At 29.4% G+C, this 17,817-nt stretch overlaps 2 protein-coding genes across 4 annotated transcripts in view; one reads left to right on the top strand and one right to left on the bottom strand.

The window, feature by feature from the left end:
• Nucleotides 1–15,489, top strand: part of Timp (Tissue inhibitor of metalloproteases) — a 41,710-nt gene extending 26,221 nt beyond the window's left edge. For both annotated transcript variants that reach the window (XM_014353843.2, XM_014353844.3), the window contains exons 2-5: nt 12,524–12,653; nt 13,073–13,158; nt 13,539–13,769; nt 14,219–15,489. In XM_014353843.2, coding sequence (XP_014209329.1) covers nt 12,524–12,653; nt 13,073–13,158; nt 13,539–13,769; nt 14,219–14,428 — 657 coding nt within the window. In that variant the 3' untranslated portion in view covers nt 14,429–15,489. The remainder of the gene's footprint in view (nt 1–12,523; nt 12,654–13,072; nt 13,159–13,538; nt 13,770–14,218) is intronic.
• Nucleotides 1–17,817, bottom strand: part of Syn (synapsin) — a 65,553-nt gene that overhangs the window by 33,519 nt on the left and 14,217 nt on the right. For both annotated transcript variants that reach the window (XM_089598304.1, XM_014353811.2), the window contains exon 5: nt 17,648–17,752. In XM_089598304.1, the coding sequence (XP_089454430.1) occupies nt 17,648–17,752 (105 nt within the window). The remainder of the gene's footprint in view (nt 1–17,647; nt 17,753–17,817) is intronic.

Raw genomic sequence — 17,817 nt, 5'->3', positions numbered from 1 at the left:
TTACATCTTTACTTAACAACTTTTGTGAAAGTAACATTGGATATTGATGAAGTGTTAGACTGTACTTAAAAATTATTTCTGAAATAGTGTCCAGATTACGTGTGTTTGACTACAGTCGAAAAACGTTACGTTCAAAAAAGTATCACCAAGCGAAATGTAATGCACCAACTTCACATTTGAATTCAGCAATCCAAATAACATTTAGTACACGCAGTGTCCTTTCCTTGCGTATTCAACTTTTTTTTTCTCCTGCGTGATTAAAATTCAGGCGCGAATCGAGAGGCCGTATATAAACGACTATCACATCGACACGCCCCATCTCCGCACAGGCAGTCACGCACAGGCGGGCATACTTTAATTAAAGTCGGCGCGCTTGTACTGCAAAACAAAAATAACACCCAACCTCGCGTGGATGTCTTTATTATTCGGGTTAGCCGATACGGGACGCGTACAAAAGAGAGAAAGAGAGAGATAAAGCAAATAAACGATCGTGAGAGTGCAATCATTGGCGTGAATATTTACTCCTTAGATTGATGACCGGAAATATTCGTTCCTCTCTTTGCAATGCATGTGTAGGTATACCCACATGCATATATGTACAACGTCCCGTTAGGAGTCAGTGAATACGTTGACTCTGCAGTTCCCAGGGGGAGTATACCTTGTGGTGATTGTCGAACACCGGCAGCATACATGTATGATACAGTGGATATGTGCAGAATAAAGTTTGCCTTCAATATTTTTCGCGATTCTTGTACCATATCTCAAAGTTATGCATCAGGGTTGAGAATTTATCGATTGTTTTTGATGTTTGTACTGCGGTATCTACATTCAAAAAGTCTGATACATTGTAAAATTAGTAAAAAATTTTAACATTACCAATGTTGGTTACAAAAACCTTAAACAATCCAATTACAGATAAACTGTGTGAAGTAAATTCAACTCTATTGTGTCAAAATAAATTTCAATCTTTAGTTGGTGTTAGCCGGTAATGTTTTGATATTCCAAAGGAAAATATTAAAAAATTTTTTTTTAAATCTCTGAAAAGAATGATATGATGTAATTATTGTTTTCTATAAATAAAAGGATAGGATTTTTTGTATGCACTTTAGTTGTGTATCGAACTACTTCAATAAAGCCTCTTCAAGAATTTTATAAAGGGTTGGATGAAGAGTATCGATACATCGCAAACTTGTTTTGCTTCTGTGACTTAAAACATTGTAAGAAATATTGTAAAAGTTAGATATTTATGATACGAGAATACAAGATATACTATTTAAGGATGTTTCAATACGAGTATGTGAGTATAGGGTTTCTATTGCCGTATCACCATACACCTAATATGCTATGATACATTGTAAAGTTGCGTTACTATGAGACGTAATTTGCTTTATTGTGAAAAATATAGAAGCTGAAGTTTAAATCCAAGTATTAAAACTTGGGTAGTGAAGGTCGGCGTTGTGTTACTTCGACTTTTCGATGCATCACATACCATGATACACTAGTGAAAACTTGATTTTGACTGGTGCGAATTGTTTTTCTAATGATTATTATCATACTCTGTGTAATCAGTGTGAAATGTGTACTAAAAGTTTTAAAACTATAATTGAACAATTTTTAAAGGCTTAGGTGTTAAATTTTAATTAAATAATTTTTAGGTTTTAAATGCTCAAAAATCCGAAACGATTGAGCAAGCTTACTTTCAAAATGTTTCAAGTACAGATATGGTTTGAGAATTATTTTTATAACCAGAGCAAGTGTTAAAACATTTATAATTGCACCATCTATTCTAAGGCAATGAGCGCCACATCCTCCCAAGAGCTTCCCATTCATCATAGTTTCTCATACTCCCTCAAACACACATGCCTAACATCTACACTTTTCATCAGCCGTATGATCACCAAATGCCATCACTTCCTACGATCTGCTGACTTCCCTATCGTTGTTATGAGTATTATGCACGCGTGGTTGGTGCACACATCCACGTCATCGCATCATCCTCCGACGCACCGTAAAAAATCAGCGTGGTACACGTCGCTGGATTTTCCTGCGATGCATATCTGCGTTAGGGATTTTCGCGCGTTTCTCAAACGTCAGCTGGGCAAAGAGAAATACGAGCGAGTGGCTGATAAATTAGAGACGAGTGTGGCAACCAGGCAGTGCTCGAAGCATGTATTAAAAGCAGGGAAAGCTGTTTACTGGTGCACAGTGCCTCTTTCATGCACGGACTATGGCGGCTTGTTTGTACCTTTCTTTTTCGTTGAGGCCATCATACGAAGCGACGTTTTTTCGTCAAATCGCGAAAGTATAAATTATTTAACGATCAACTTTCGACTCGAAAATTGCAAGCTTGGAAAGATTGTTTCTGTCGGAAGTTAAATTGATGTGCATCGAGTATAACAAAAGCAGTTCAAAAAAGTCTGATAAAAGGTAAAAGAGTTTTTTCAAATTTTTTTTTCAAGTAATGAGCCAAACTTAACATAAAAATAACTTACAACTATAGTTTTTAAACCAATTTTTAAATAATGTGTCATTAGAGATATCTATAATTCATTCATTTAATCGTATTGATTAATTTAATGTGAAATTAAATGAATCATTAGCAATTATATTCCCTTTTATTTCAATTAAAAAAGTGTTTAAGTATAGTTTTATTATTACAGTTAATTTTAATTGAATTATTTAATATGAGAAATATTTTTTAACATTTCAAACAATTGAAAAATTTTATAAGTTATTTTTAAAGTTAATTTTCTTTGAATTTTATAAAACCTTAAACAAGTTTGAGAAAAACTAATTTAGAATAGAAAATAATAATTTTTCAAATTTTAAAAATAAAAATTAAATTAATAATTATTTATCAATGATTTTTTGTGAAAAAAAAGTGTTATGTATATAATAAAAATCAAAATATTTAAAGTAACTTTTAAAAATCAGCAAAAAAAAATTTTTTTTGGACTTAATAATAAAAAAAGACATATGGCATATTAAATAGATATTTATGAATGAATAAATTACTACAAATTTTTTTTTAATATCTTAAGTAACAAACAATATTAAAAAAAATAATTGTTAAGATTTTGAAAATATAAAAATTTTTTTGTGAATCAATTAAATATACAAAAGGAATTCTAGATTTAAAACGTTTTTGATTTTATTAACTAGAAATCAAAAAATAAAAAATAAATTTTTAAAACCGAAAAACAATTTTTTTTTAGATTTAATTATGAAGAAAAGCACTGTGTAGTTTTAAATCAATATACACGTATGGAAAAATTACTCAAAAGTTTCCTTTAATATTCTCAGAAATACAACTTTAAAAAATACAGACAGAATTAGGATTTTCAAAATTAAGTAATTTTTTCTTAATTTAACTAATTTAAAAAAATTAAAGTTTTCTCAGATAAAAAAAATTGAATTTGTTTTCCTAAAAATAAAAAAATTTTTAAAGTAATTTTTAAAAAATACAAGAAATTCATTTTTTTTACTTTAATAATAAAAAAAGCCGTGCGTCATTTAAAATAAATGTCTGGATGAATACATTACTACAGAAATTTTTTCAAAAATTTTAAGTAGCAAAAATAAAAAAAAAAAATAATTTTTACGATTTTTAGAATACAAAAAAGTTTTTTTTAATTTAATGAATTAAAAGAAAAAGTTTCAAGAATTAAAAAAAATGTTGTTTGATAAAAAAAAAAATGCAAAAATAAAAATTCCTTTTCACAGACCAACACAATTTTTTTTAAATTTAATAATCAAGAAAAGCCCTATGTCATTGTGAATCGATATTCATGTATAGATAAATTAATCGAAATTATTTTTAAAAAATTTTTAGAAAAACAATACAAAAAAAATAAAAGAAATTAGTAGGATTTTTAAGAATAAAAAATTTTTTCTTAATGTAACTAATGTTAAAAAATTAACAAATTTTTGGACATAGAAAAATTTTAAGTAATTTTTAAAAATCACCATTAAATTTTTTTTTTTTTATTTAATATCAAAAAGGAGCCGTACGGCATTTAAAATGAATATAATTGAAAAGATAAATTACTACTTAATTTTTAAATATATAGTCTAAGTAAACAGAAATTTAAAAAATTTTGTTGACATTTTTAGGATAAAAAAAATTTTTTAATTAAATAAATTCAAAAAAATAAGTTTCCTTGATAAAAAAATTTCTCTTAATAAAAAAAAAAAATTTTCATTAAAAGAAATCTAAAAAAAAATTGTTCTTTAGAATTAATAATCAATAAAAGCTTCATGTCATTTTAAATCAATATCCAAGTATAGGTTAATGACTCAAAATGATTTTAAAAATATTTTCAGAAATAAAAATACAAAAAAAAAACTATTAGGATTTTTTAGAGTGAACAATTTTTTTCTTACTTTAACTAAGTTAGAAAAGTAAACAATTTCTAAGAAACAAAAAATTTAATTTAATATCATAAAAATAAAAAAATGTCAAGTAATTTTCAGAAATCTCGTTAAAAATTTTTTTTTTTAATTGAATATTGAAGAAAAGCCGTATACTATTAAAAAATAATTTTTTGAAAGGGATAAATTACTACAAAATTTTTAAAAATATTATCAGTGAAATAATTAAAAAAAAATAATTTTTAAGATTTTTAGGATACAAAAAATTTTTTTTTATAATCAGAAAAATCTGGAAAATAAAGTTTTTTGATGAAAAAATTGTTTCCAATTAAAAACGAATAAAAAAATAAAAAAAATCTTTTTTACAGACCAACACAAATTTTTCTTTAGATTTGATAATCAAGAAAAACCCTATATCATTTTGAATTGATAATTATATATGGTTAGTTACTGAAAATTATTTTAAAAATATTTTCAGAAATACAAACACAAAAAATAAAGAAATTATTAAGATTCTTCAGAGTAAACCATTTATTTTTATTTGAAGTGATTTAAAAAAATAAACAATTCCTTTGATAAAAAAAATTTAATTTAATTTTTTAAAAATAATAAAATTTAAGTTAATTTTTATAAATTGTCATAAAATAATACATAATTTTTCTTAAATATTCGAAGTAATAATTTAAAAAAACGATTGAATAAGGTTTTTTAACTACAACAATTTTTTTTTAAATTATATGAATTCAAAACAAAAATCTTCTTGTTAATAAAAAAGGTTTAACTAATTCGATTAAAATTTAAAAAATTTACGCTAATTTTTAAAAACCGACACAAAATTTTTTTTTACATCAAAAAATAAAGAAAAGCCCTTATATCATTTTAAATCAACATTTATGTATAGATTAATCATTCTAAAATTAAAAAAAATTTTTTTTCAGAAGTAAAAATAAAAAAAAAAATTAAAAAATAATAAAGATTTTTGATAGTAAACCATAATTTCCTAATTTGACTAAATTTAAAAAATAAAAGGTTTTCTAATAAAAAAAAAAATTTAATTTAATTTCATAAGAATGGAAAAATTTTAAGTAATTTTAAAAAATGGACATACATTTTTTTTACCTGATGAATAAAAGCTCTATGTCATTTAGAATAGAGATTTATGTATGGATAATTATAATTATAATTTATCATAAACATTTAAAAAAATATTTTTAATGATAAAAACCAAGAAATATCGTATTTACTAAGATTGTTAAAAAAAAATTATTTTCTAAGTTGGTTTAATTTAAATGAAAAAAATTTATTTGAAGGAAAACTTTAAATAATTTTTTTTTAATTATTAAAAATAGTTTCTTTTTTTTATTTAAAAAAATTAAAAAATAAATCGCACATAAATAATGAAATATATTGAGATTTAAAAATCATCGTCTTTTAATTTATTGACAGCAAAATAGTGTAACACCATATTAAAAAAATCAATGAATCAATTTTTTTTTTATTTGTTCATAACGAAAAGCACTCTTGGCATTTTGAAAACTGAGTATTTTGCTTATGTGTATTAAAATTAATTTTTTTAAATTTATTATTTGAAATTCATAACCAATAGACTAATTGTGATGATATTTAAGGATTTTTAATGTCAATTAATGTCAGCTTACGTATTTTAAAAATTGATCACACAAAATTTATAACCAATAGACCAATGATGATAAAACTGAATACATTTTTTGAGAAAAACGCAAAAATTAAACGAATAACTAACCAGTTCTAGAAAATAAATTAATTTCTTATTAATCTTGTAAGTGAAAGTAATTTTTTTGTACAGATAAATGAAGATAAAAAATTTATTAATACCGAAACACACGCGCTACTGCCCTCATAGAGAAAAGGATCCAATTAAATAATTATCGACATAATTCAAACTTCTATTTTATTGGCCGTTCAAGAAACCCACGAAACAATTTTTAATCAGAAAAATTAGATAACAAAATCTTATGAGGAATGTTAAAATTAAAAAAAAAAAATTTAATGAAAAACAAAAAAACTGAATCAAAAATGTGAACTTAGCAATTTATGCCAGTAATATTATATCAGTGGATAATCAATGTAATAAATCGTTCTAGCCTTCTTTGTTAAAAAAATTTAATCAGTCAAAGGTTGATTACTAATTGTTTAATATAATTTTGTACTCTAATATTCAGTTTCAATAAATGCATCAATTTTGTTTTTAGTATAAATCACTTGTTTCATAAACTAGATATTAATGAACTCAAGCGTGTTATACCAAAACATATCGTTACACATTTACATACTAACACCTCTCATTGAAGTGCTTTGAATATCAATGATAGAATGTCAAAGTTCTCTATGCATGGTATTCAAAGTCTAAAACTAGACAATTATAGTAAGATCTTGCGATTCAACGTATTCATAGATATTTCAATTCATTGCTTGCGATTGCAATATTGCTATAGGAAAGAGATAATATGGTATCATAGTTATGTGCGTACAATAGTATCAAAAGATCGCAATTTTTCTTATCAGAATGATTTGCTACCTAAAAATATCCTGTGCAGTCAAGTTACAAATTGAGAATTAAAATAACAATACAAACGAATTTTGTCAATGTCTTAGGCGTGTTTTACCTTGACTTCGTTGCCGCTATATCGTCGAGACGTCTGAATCATGGATTTTTTTCGCAAGATGATTGATGTTTGAATAAATTACTCTACCTGCTTGCAAAGGAATGGTTTTGAAAAATGCTTCTAAGGGGCTAAAAATCACGCATGTCTGATAAAAATTTTTAAGAAGATATAAACTAATATTGTTTACCTGGTTTTCTACCACAAAAAAGTAGGAGTCATGGGTATTTCTTTGACCACCTCAATTTATTTATCAATTACGATAAAAGAAAAAATACAGTCCTCGAGCCACGTATACGTCTACAGATCTGCAGACCCTCGTCCCTGACCCAGAATCCTTCGTCGTCATTGTCATAAGACTCCAGGTAAAGCACAAACACTCATATTCACACTCACACATACGCTTCCCTGAAAGGAAAACTCGAGTCCAAAAATATCTCAGTGCACTCATCGAATATTCATGCGAGTAGCAAAGGTCATAAAAACGAGATGCAAGAAAGTGATTTTTTGTACCCTGGCACGTGCATATAGTCTGTTTACCAATGATACGTGCTGTGCTAAACTCTCGCGCGTGCTTCAATGTTCAAAGTACGAATGTAGGTCTGTACCCTCTTTGAACCTACTGGGGAGTTTCACAACGTGCTCGGAATATCATGTACCGAAGGGAGAGTTTTGCTGTGCGTGTATTGTTACTATTCTTTCTTTTTCTTTTTTATAAAGGATTTTTAGTTTTACAAATTTATCTATGTAGTCCAATTCGTCACAATCCACTTCAAAGACTTCGTTATGCGCATATTAACATTGATCTTATCAATCGATCAGACAATATAAGGTGAGCGAATATAAATTATGAAATAGCGAAGTGCACGACTGATAAGCATCACGATCGTCTTTATTTCCTTTTATTATTCCGCGAATCTTGAGTGTATACTTAGGCTAGTAATTTAATTTTTCTGCTTATACTTAAGAAGCTCTCTGTAAGTACATCAGAGTAAATCAAATTTATATTACTATGGTAATAATACGAGAGATTTTGCCACAGTCTTTCAGTTTCTTCGGATTTGGCATAGATAATTAATTTTGTCTTCGCACCTACTTATTTAAATAAAAAAAGGCTAGCACTCATGGGGTTAGTAGTCAGATGATGGATTAACATCCTTCAGATAGATATGGTAGACTAGAAGAAAGAGGATCTGCAAAAATTTTCTTATGAGTTGTACTACTAGGAAAAATACAGTGAAATGTCCGACCATACATCATTATAGTATTAGTTAAGTGAAACAACATATACCTATATACAAAAAAATATGACTTACTTAACTCCATACATGTTAATAATGTAAAGACATATTACTATCATACAATTAAAATGTTTGCCCCATGAAGAATAATAATTACTATTTACATAAGTAAACCATTTTTAGGAGCTTGATTTACAAGATATTTACATGAGTTACGTGAGGCATTTTTAATGTATGGAGAAAAAAACTTGTCTAATTGATTTTCTTGGGCTCGTTCTTGGGTGAAATCCGTTTCACTTCTCCGTAAGTTTTTTTAATTTTTAGACCATATAAAAGACGATTTTTCGTGAATAGTCGTTTACACACGTGCAAAGTTTGCACAAGCTTTGCCCCACTCCAACTAGAGACGATCAAAGCATCACATCCATATCGTGCCGAGCACGATTGATTTGCTCTGGCATGAATACCTATAGGTGCACGACCAAAATGCCGCGGGAGAATCAAAGAGAACACACATCTGCATTTATGCATGAGCGTATGCACCAGAGAACGAAGAGATTATAGGTAGCCTGTGATATGGAATATATATGTATCACCATCATTGTTGCGTTATAGATTAGCGCCTGCAGACCATGTGGGTGTGTTTGTGGCACAGCCCGCATGCGTTTCTCAATCTTCAAAGTATAACACATACATACGAGGGATAGAAAGAAAAATCATAGGTGAGTCACGCAGCTTTTTCCCTTCTAGTTTTCATCTCTCGTTTATACAAGAGACAGGGGCGAGCTGTCGTTATTCTTTTCCAATGCATGTGACGTACAATTCGTTACCAGTTCAAAAGTTCGAGTTATTTCAGACGCTTTGATGCTTTTTTTTATTATTGAAAAGTAAAATTTTACGACAATGCATGTGCTCTCGAATCTGGTAGTTTGTAGAATTTTGAGGGTACGAAAATATCGTGTTTTAGGTTTGGGTTGTTTATATGCTCGTGTACTCGTTTGAAATGTTGGTGCGTAAAAATTTTTAGGCCATGACATGCTTTTGCTTTTTATGATTAAAATACTGCGCGCTTTTAATTAAGTTTTTCTTTCATCACCATTTTTTTTACTTTCCAAGTGGCGCTAACTTGTATTGCTTGTTATACGCTGAGTTAACGTGGCAGGCTATGTTGGGACATCGTTTATCACAGGATACCAAGAGATAAGGCAAGTTTGAAAATGAGATATCACGTTTAACTTTTGAGAATTGAGAATCAATATTATATCATGTCAGAGACTTTTTTGGGTAACAAATAAAATACACACAAATTAATACACGAGTCAGCTTCTTTGAGGTATGTCGATTATTATTTTACTTTTGTATCTTAATGAACAAAAGGTTTAACTGGTTAATAACTCTAAAACATCTACATTCAAGTCCTTTCTAATACTTTGAATGTTTCATTTTTGGTTTGGCACTAAGACACATTTATGTACACAATTCTTATACATATGATATTCTGCATACAAAGATAATTAAAAAAAAAGATCGATGCACCTATCTAATTCATACCTCGTTTGATTATTGCTGTTACAAAGTAAAATATTTTACCTTCATATAATAAATATCCTATATAAAATGTACAAAAATTAGAGTTTGGATAGAAATAGGATAATTTTTACAATGACAAAAAAACAAGTTGTTTTTTTGATCCTTGTAACTCTCAATCTACAATTCAATCGTTATATAGTTCCCACATAAGAGAGCATTAATGACAAGGAATAAGCTTAAACCGTATTATGTTCGTAAATTTTCTAACAAAGGACAACAATGAACCTTACGACAATAGAGTAGAATGCATCACAATTACATGAGTATCTTGATTGATGTCTGATAACATCAGAGCTCTGAATGAACTATACGTCAGTCTTATTATACACAGTATACATAAGTACATTTGAAAAGGATGTCGTAAGATATTACAAGAGAAGTTCATTAATTGAAAAATTAACCAATATTCTCCCAACTTTATGCATCCGATACGCACACTTTTAGATTAAAATCTACGTGTGAATTATAATTATAATTCGTCTACGTCAGTTTTCAAAATTAATCTTTTAATTTATTCATCACTACTTAACTAATCCATCGGCCAAGTGATCCGTGCATTAGCATAGAATAGCAGGTATTATGAGGCAGATTAAAATGGACGTGGGCTGTTTCTCCCAACGTAACATTGTATGAGTGTATAGACACGTGCTCGGCAATAATTAGGCGCGTATTATGCGGTGCTTAATTTTTCATGATCATCCAACGATCGACGTCAAAGTCAACCTATTTGAGCTTAATGTATCGTTATTGCTATTTTTGCAAAGTCAAAGTTTCAATTAGTTTTATTTATTTGTTGATTTTCATTTTTTTTAATGTTTGGATAATTGGATTTATTAAAAATTAATTGATAATTAATGTTTGAAAATGTTTGTTGTATTAGAAGCAGAAATAAAGAATACAATTTGCGTAATTTTTTTACATTCCTTACAGAAAAGTTTAATTGGAAAAATCAAATTGGGATATCATAGACATCACCTATGTATTACTGTCCACTGATAATTAAAAATACATGTATAAATAAATTTAAAAATACTTCTATGACGCATGGATTAAAAAAAAACATAAAAAACCATTGTATACTTGAAACGACAGACAAACATTTAAATTTATTCAGTTAAAAATAATGGCATGACAATAATAATGTGCTTCTCTGAAAATAGTAATTAAGCTTTAATCGACAAGTTCAAAGTAGCAAACAATAAACTTAAACGTTACATGTCCTGAGATTTATACTATCTATAGATAATCGAGAAGTTTCAAACCATGTTTTACTGCCTGTTAATAACTTGACCAGATCAACTTCAACAAATTCAAGGCACAGACATTACGCACGTACAGATAAAAACCATAAGTCTCGTTAAAAATGCCATTCGATAGATCTGCTTTCGATCTCACACAGCGCGCCTTTTGCTTCAAAGAGGAGAGATCAGAAGGGAGAGATAAGTGCAACCGGCTTTGTGGCGGTACATTTATATGGAAATAAAAATGCACGAGCACGCACGTTGCATCATCATGCGTGGGGGAGTGCCATGATCCCCGGTGGCGTTTTTTTTCATATCTTCGTTTATTTCGTCTTTTAGGGCCTTTGAGAATGTGTCTTTCCTCACATTCTCGTTTATCAGGAAGTTAGATTTTCTTTATAAGTTATAGCGAAGGGGAAGGGACGAAAAGGTTATAGTAACCTAATTTCATAAATTACTTTGATGCTTATCAGTTTAAAATAAGTTCCTTTTTTATGTAATGCTTCTTTTTCACGTATTAAACAATTTTTTTCTACTTTAGACTTTTTTTTTTTTTTTCTTAATCTTTGAAATTTTATTGTGTTCTCCGCCCATGTATACTTAGGCAACAGTACCTACGTCACTTGGGCGCGAAGTAAAAATCAGAGCGACAAAATCTCGTCAGTAATTACAAATTATTCATGTATATACAAGAATACTCGACTAAAAAAAAATCACTGAAGTATACTGCTGCATTTGGGGTACCAAAAAAAATTCAGGGCAATTATCGTCCTCATTAAGGCTTTGGTAATTGGAAAAAAGGTACTAATATTTCACGTAACCATTACTAAAAGAGAAAAGTCGTATTCACTCTTTTATTCATTTCTTTTTTCCCACCAATGCCCACACAATTGTTTCATTTGCCGGACGTGTTGGCAAGCACATCGATCCAATTTCATGTCGTTGGGCATGCAAACGACTTATAAGAGTCTATAGCTGTAGGTAGAATTTCCGCTCAACATTATTTGTTCAATGATATACGAGTCGAGCTTTGCAAAAGAGGGATAAGGTGAAGAAGAGTAATTCGAGAGTGGACCGAGTGTATAAGGGCACATGGTTGTACCTACGTTGCATACGAATATTTCATAAGCACATTGGATACATGTACATATACTTTGGAGACGTTCAGGTGGTTACTGACTATTGGGCGATTACTCGTTCACTAATGACCACCAAAATATCCCAACTGAAATATTAGAGACTGGACAGTGGAGACAGATCGAACATTGTACATTATTTACATCTGATACTTAAGGATCGGAAGCGTTAGTAAAGTTTCATTAAGTTCGTAAAAAATTATTACATCCATATGAAATAATTTGAGTTGTACCAAAATAGTGATAGGAATATTTTTGCGTTTTAAGCTCGTAATTTATGATAAAATTGATTTATGTTTTAGATGGGGTTACCCAAGGGACTTCCTGCATTGGTCAGCATGTTTTTCGTGGCGTTATTGACTGCCAAGACAACAGAAGGCTGCTCGTGTGCTCTCACGCATCCACAAACACAATTCTGCGAAGCTGATTTTGGTAAGATACCATAATCATCGGTACATGTCTAAGTCTACTACTTACGAACTTTTTAGAGATTTACGATCTTTTTTAGCTTTTAATGGTCTCTTATTGAGATTTAATGCATAAATATTATTAATATACATGTTGCACATAAGTAATCAACGACTTTTCGAATAGACTATCGGATTACCAAACGAAAGGTTACCGATTTTATTCACAGTCTGTTTAATGTGATGATTGCACAAAAAGCTCAAAATAACTATATTCATAAAAGCATCTTATAATACTCACGATCTTTTCAACTTTTATCGTCTTTCAGTAATTCCAGTACAGTATTTGAAAGGTGTTAGGAATGGTGAACTATACATTTGTGTGAATGTAAATAAAAAACGTTATTACTTCTGAAAAAAAAAAATTGAAATTCATTATTTCAGTCATGCATGTTCAAGTCATGGACAAAACTGATACGCTAGATTCAAGGGACACAGCTTACAAAGTGGAAATGAAAAAGATGTTCAAGGTGAGATAGATAGCTTTTTTCTAAAACATTAATTTTTCAATAAATATATCCTTCACATGAACCTCACATTTTTCATTAATCAATGGTGTTGTTTATTGTTAATGATTTTTTTTTTTTTTTTTTTTTTTTTTTTTTTTTTTTTTTACAAGTAGAGCATGAAAACCAAAACTCACTGAATTATTAACTGAAACTATTTAACTGAAAATATTTCCTGCTTTATCTCCAATAATTTTTCCTTTGACTAAATACATGATTATGTTCATTGATTATTATTTATTTTTTAAACTTGTAAACCCATAACAACCTCCATCGCAACCATTCATGCCACTGAAGTCTTGTAAAAATCATAGCCTACATCCTGTTTCATAATTTTCTTGCAGGTATCCAATTCGAGCTATCAGGATCTGTTCAAAGAATACTTGTACACGTCAAATTTGGAATCAACGTGTGGTGTGAGCCTCCATACTGGCGAGGAGTACGTGGTCAGTGGTCAAATTTACGATGAAAAATGGAGACTAAGTCTCTGTAACATCGTGATGCCCTGGAAGAAGGTGACACAGCGGCAACGTAGAGGGTACGAGGGGCTCTATGCTAAAAGCTGCGCGTGCAAAGTAAGTTTTTTTAACCTGAAGAATAGTACTCAAATAGACTTAAACGACTGTTACCCAAAAAATTTTTCACAAGGTGAGCGTGTTTTTAGACAAAAAGTGTGTCTATTTATCATACCAAAAACGGTGATTATTACGTATGATGGTCTGATGATAGTTACTGCTCTGTCTCACGTACTAGTAATTTGAAAAAAATCGTGACGAAATTTTGTTCAACTTGAAGAATTCGTTGATTATCACGTTGATTGTTCAATTAAGAATGGTTTGGAGAATTTAAGTAATTATAATATAAATTCTACACACTGACAAGAAAAAGTAATTGAAAATTAATGAGCGTAACTGAAACATTCTCATTAATTAGCTATTCACCCAGTGTAATTCATCTTTCTCATGAGACAATAATTTTTTTCTTCAAAATTCCAAGAAAGCTAGTAAACATCAAATGATTGCAGGTCAGATACACGAGATTCAAGGACAAGGGTAAAGTACTGAATCGAGGAGGAGGAAAATTGTGTCTATGGGAAGACAGACCCGGACCGCTGGAGTGCCAGGAGAAATACGGAATTTGCATGCTAATCGATAGCAGGTGCAGCTGGAAGCCCTCTAAACCTTACGACCGCTGTATCCGCAAGCACCAAAGTGGCCGCCGGCAACTGCATTAGAAGGCTATTCAGCGATCCCATTTCACTTGTCCCTTCCCTTTTTTTTATGAGTAACTCTTGATTTTTTTTTTTTTTTTTTTTCATCATTCTTTATAGTTAATAGAGCTGTGCTAGTAGATGTATGCTTTTTTTGTTGTGTTGTACTTGTGGGGTTAGCGGTAATGAAGAGTATCATGATTGAGTAGAATTATTTTAAATAGATATCTTGTACTTCAATGAAAAAAACTTCACATCTCTTTGCAATTCAATAATTTTTACAATTTTGTATGCATTTCGTATTGAGTCGTTGAGGTTGGCCATTTTTAATCATTTTTGAGATAATTAATTATAAAAAAAAAACTGTTCTGTAGTGTTTCGTATATTTCTGCTAAAAAGTATCGCGATCGCTAATTTTTTATGGAACAAATAATTTTGAACCTGATGCGAATGTAGTCTGAACGGTGTTTATGTATAAAAATACGATACCTGATTATCTGAAAAAGTTTAGCCTGAAATTCAATACGGTGTTGCTTGCAATGTAAAAAGTTTAATTTAGTAAAAATACTGATAATCATGCTAAAATTTTCAAAAGTAAGCACAATAAAATTAATGAATGTCAAAACAACTCTCAGGCCTTTACTTTGTCTCGCAACTTTAATTGGAAACGATTTTACTAATAAGGACAATGTATCTTGATTGTAAGAATGTATTATGTATACATGTGGTTAATGGTTTTATGAAAGGCTTTTTTCAATTGAATCTAAATCCTGAAGACTTTATGATCTAAGTTTCACACAACGCGTGTTTCATTAAACTGATGAAAATGGTATTTTTTTAATCTCGTTGAAATAAATTTATAATAATTACGATGTACTATTGATGGTTTGTAGTAAGGGGAAAATTTTGTACCATGATCGTGTCAAATTAAGATTGTAGTTAATACATTAACGTGGATGTTTTAATATATTTATTATTTATCGTAGAGCAATAACTGAGTATTGTATCTACATCAACGTATGATAGGTGTAAATGTCCATATTTTATCGATACGATTTTTAGGATGTGTAAAACTTATGAGTATAATAATACGTAATAATGATTGTACTATTTATATTTCTTTTCAAATTTTGCTAAGAAATGTTATTCAAACATTTTTATAATTGATTTAAATATGTATGGACCACAATGTGCGTTTTTTAAAAAATCGGACTTGTATTAAATTTCATAAACGCTTTGAGTTGTACATAAACTAAAATTATGATTGAATAAAATCAATACTAAAATTGTTGACTGCTTTAATTATTAATGAATGTCACAGCTAAATATTACAGTTGACAAGTGTTTAATAATTAACATACCTACATACTAACAACTAAACTTTTTCTTTTAACAAGGTCTTAAATAAAATCCAATGAATTCTGTTAAAAAAACTGTGAAAACAATGTTACTTATATCAATGAAAGTTCTTACTTAACTGATAGCCTTACTTCAACATATTTCCAATGATTGTTCTCATTACAGTAACTTCCTTGCAAAATAATGAGAAGAGACACAAAGCTTGTACTTTGGGGAATTAATCAAACATAAATTTATCATGAACCATTGAAAATTAAGGTCAACGTTGTCGTAAATCATTCGCCTACTTGCTAACAAGCGTTGTCGTGCCAGTTATTAGCGAAGTACTCTACTGATAAAATATAAATTCACGTGAAGGTGAACGGTTTTGTATAGCGTATCGATAAATTTAGTACTTAAAATTTTTTTTTTCCGAAAGCCTATGCTTTACCTAAAGAATGACGCGTACATGTATATACCTACACACTGCACATTACAAATATGCCAATACTTTAAGTTAATACGATAAAATTTAGTCGGCTGTAAAAAATATTATAAATGTTTCTTAATTACGTTCTTCAAAAAAGTATTTGCACTCCTTTGAAAATTCACAATTGACTACTGTATGATAATCGAGCTTGAATTCTTAAAAAATAATTTTTTCTGAGGTTTAATGATTTTTCAAGTAAAAATTATGATGTTTTTCCTATCTTTGGGTATGTATATTACTTGTGCTCCTGCTTAAGTAAATCATTAAATGCTGAATATGAAAAATATTTTCAGTTACAATCACAGTTAGAGCACAGAAAAAGTGGACCTAAAGTACTATAAAAAAATAGTTATGAAGTATTAGTATCCCTTTATAAATTGCAGAACGATTAACATCACACGTAAAAATCGTGTACGATCACAGTTGGCTCACATACTATAAGATACTTTGACTCTTATTTTTTTTATTTGATACTTTCATTTCAATTTTACGGACATGCATTGTTAGTAGATATATGTTATATGAACCTTATTAACATAAATTTTTTTCGGCAGTCATGTAATAAACGGTCAATTTAAAATTAACGTAGATTTTTTAATATTTGTCCACTTAAATACGTTAATAAACAGTCAACGTAATATATTTTAAAGACCTGATGAGAATAAAACTAAGTTCATTTAATATGTTATAGAAAATCAGCAAATTCCTTTATATATTTCATTTCAGAACCCAATCTCAAAAAAAATAATTTCATGATGCTATGTTAACATTCAAGTTTACTACATAACAGAAGGTAATGTAACACATTTTACTTTACTCTATCTAAAATACTCTTTTTTTTTTTTTTCTTGAAAATGTACATTTTTATGCTTTGAAAGGTTTTTAAAATCAATATTTCAAAATTTTCCTGCATGACACGATAGGGTGAAAAAGAAACAAAAAAAAATGTATTGAAATATTATGAAATTTTTTGTAGTGTAGGGCAACAGTGTAAATACTTTTTGTGTGTGAAATAGCTCACTAAAAATAAGACTGTTACAACTTTTTTTCAATTGTAGTAAACAGGTATATATATAGTTTACTTTAATTTTAAAAACTTATTGCACACTAGAAATGTTTTCTTGATCATCGAAAAATTTTAATTTATGGTTACGGATTTGCATTTTTATTTTTGATTATTGCAAATAAACTCATTCCTAATGTGTGACTTGCAGAAAGTTACAACAATAAATGTGTCCTAAAGAAAAAACAACAAAAATTTGCAGTTGTTAAAAGCCCCAAAAAAATGTTACTGCTAAAAGAAACATCAAAAAAGGAGGAAAATAAAAGATCACCATACGAGAAAGCAAGTCAAGAAGAAAAAGAAAAAGAAGGAGATAAGAAAAACAAAAGGTCGAGGAGATCGCGCGACTCACCATTTCGCGATGGTTGGGGTAGTACGTCTGCTCGATCAGCGGGAAGCTCTCCTTGCCAAGCCGACGCTGGATGCCGATAAGATGAGCAAAGACCCAGGGCTTATCCTGCGAGCACGAGGTAGGGTGTGAGAGAGATGGGTTTTTGTGTTAAGTGGGCAAAAAACGAGCTC

Source organism: Copidosoma floridanum, unplaced genomic scaffold, assembly GCF_036245765.1.
Source record: "Copidosoma floridanum isolate Cflo_tuat_1 unplaced genomic scaffold, Cflo_Japanese_pri ptg000006l, whole genome shotgun sequence".
In the NCBI taxonomy this organism is placed as follows: Eukaryota; Metazoa; Arthropoda; class Insecta; order Hymenoptera; family Encyrtidae; genus Copidosoma; species Copidosoma floridanum.
Note: the sequence above shows the minus strand (reverse complement) of the source record. Positions and strands in the feature narration are given on the sequence as shown.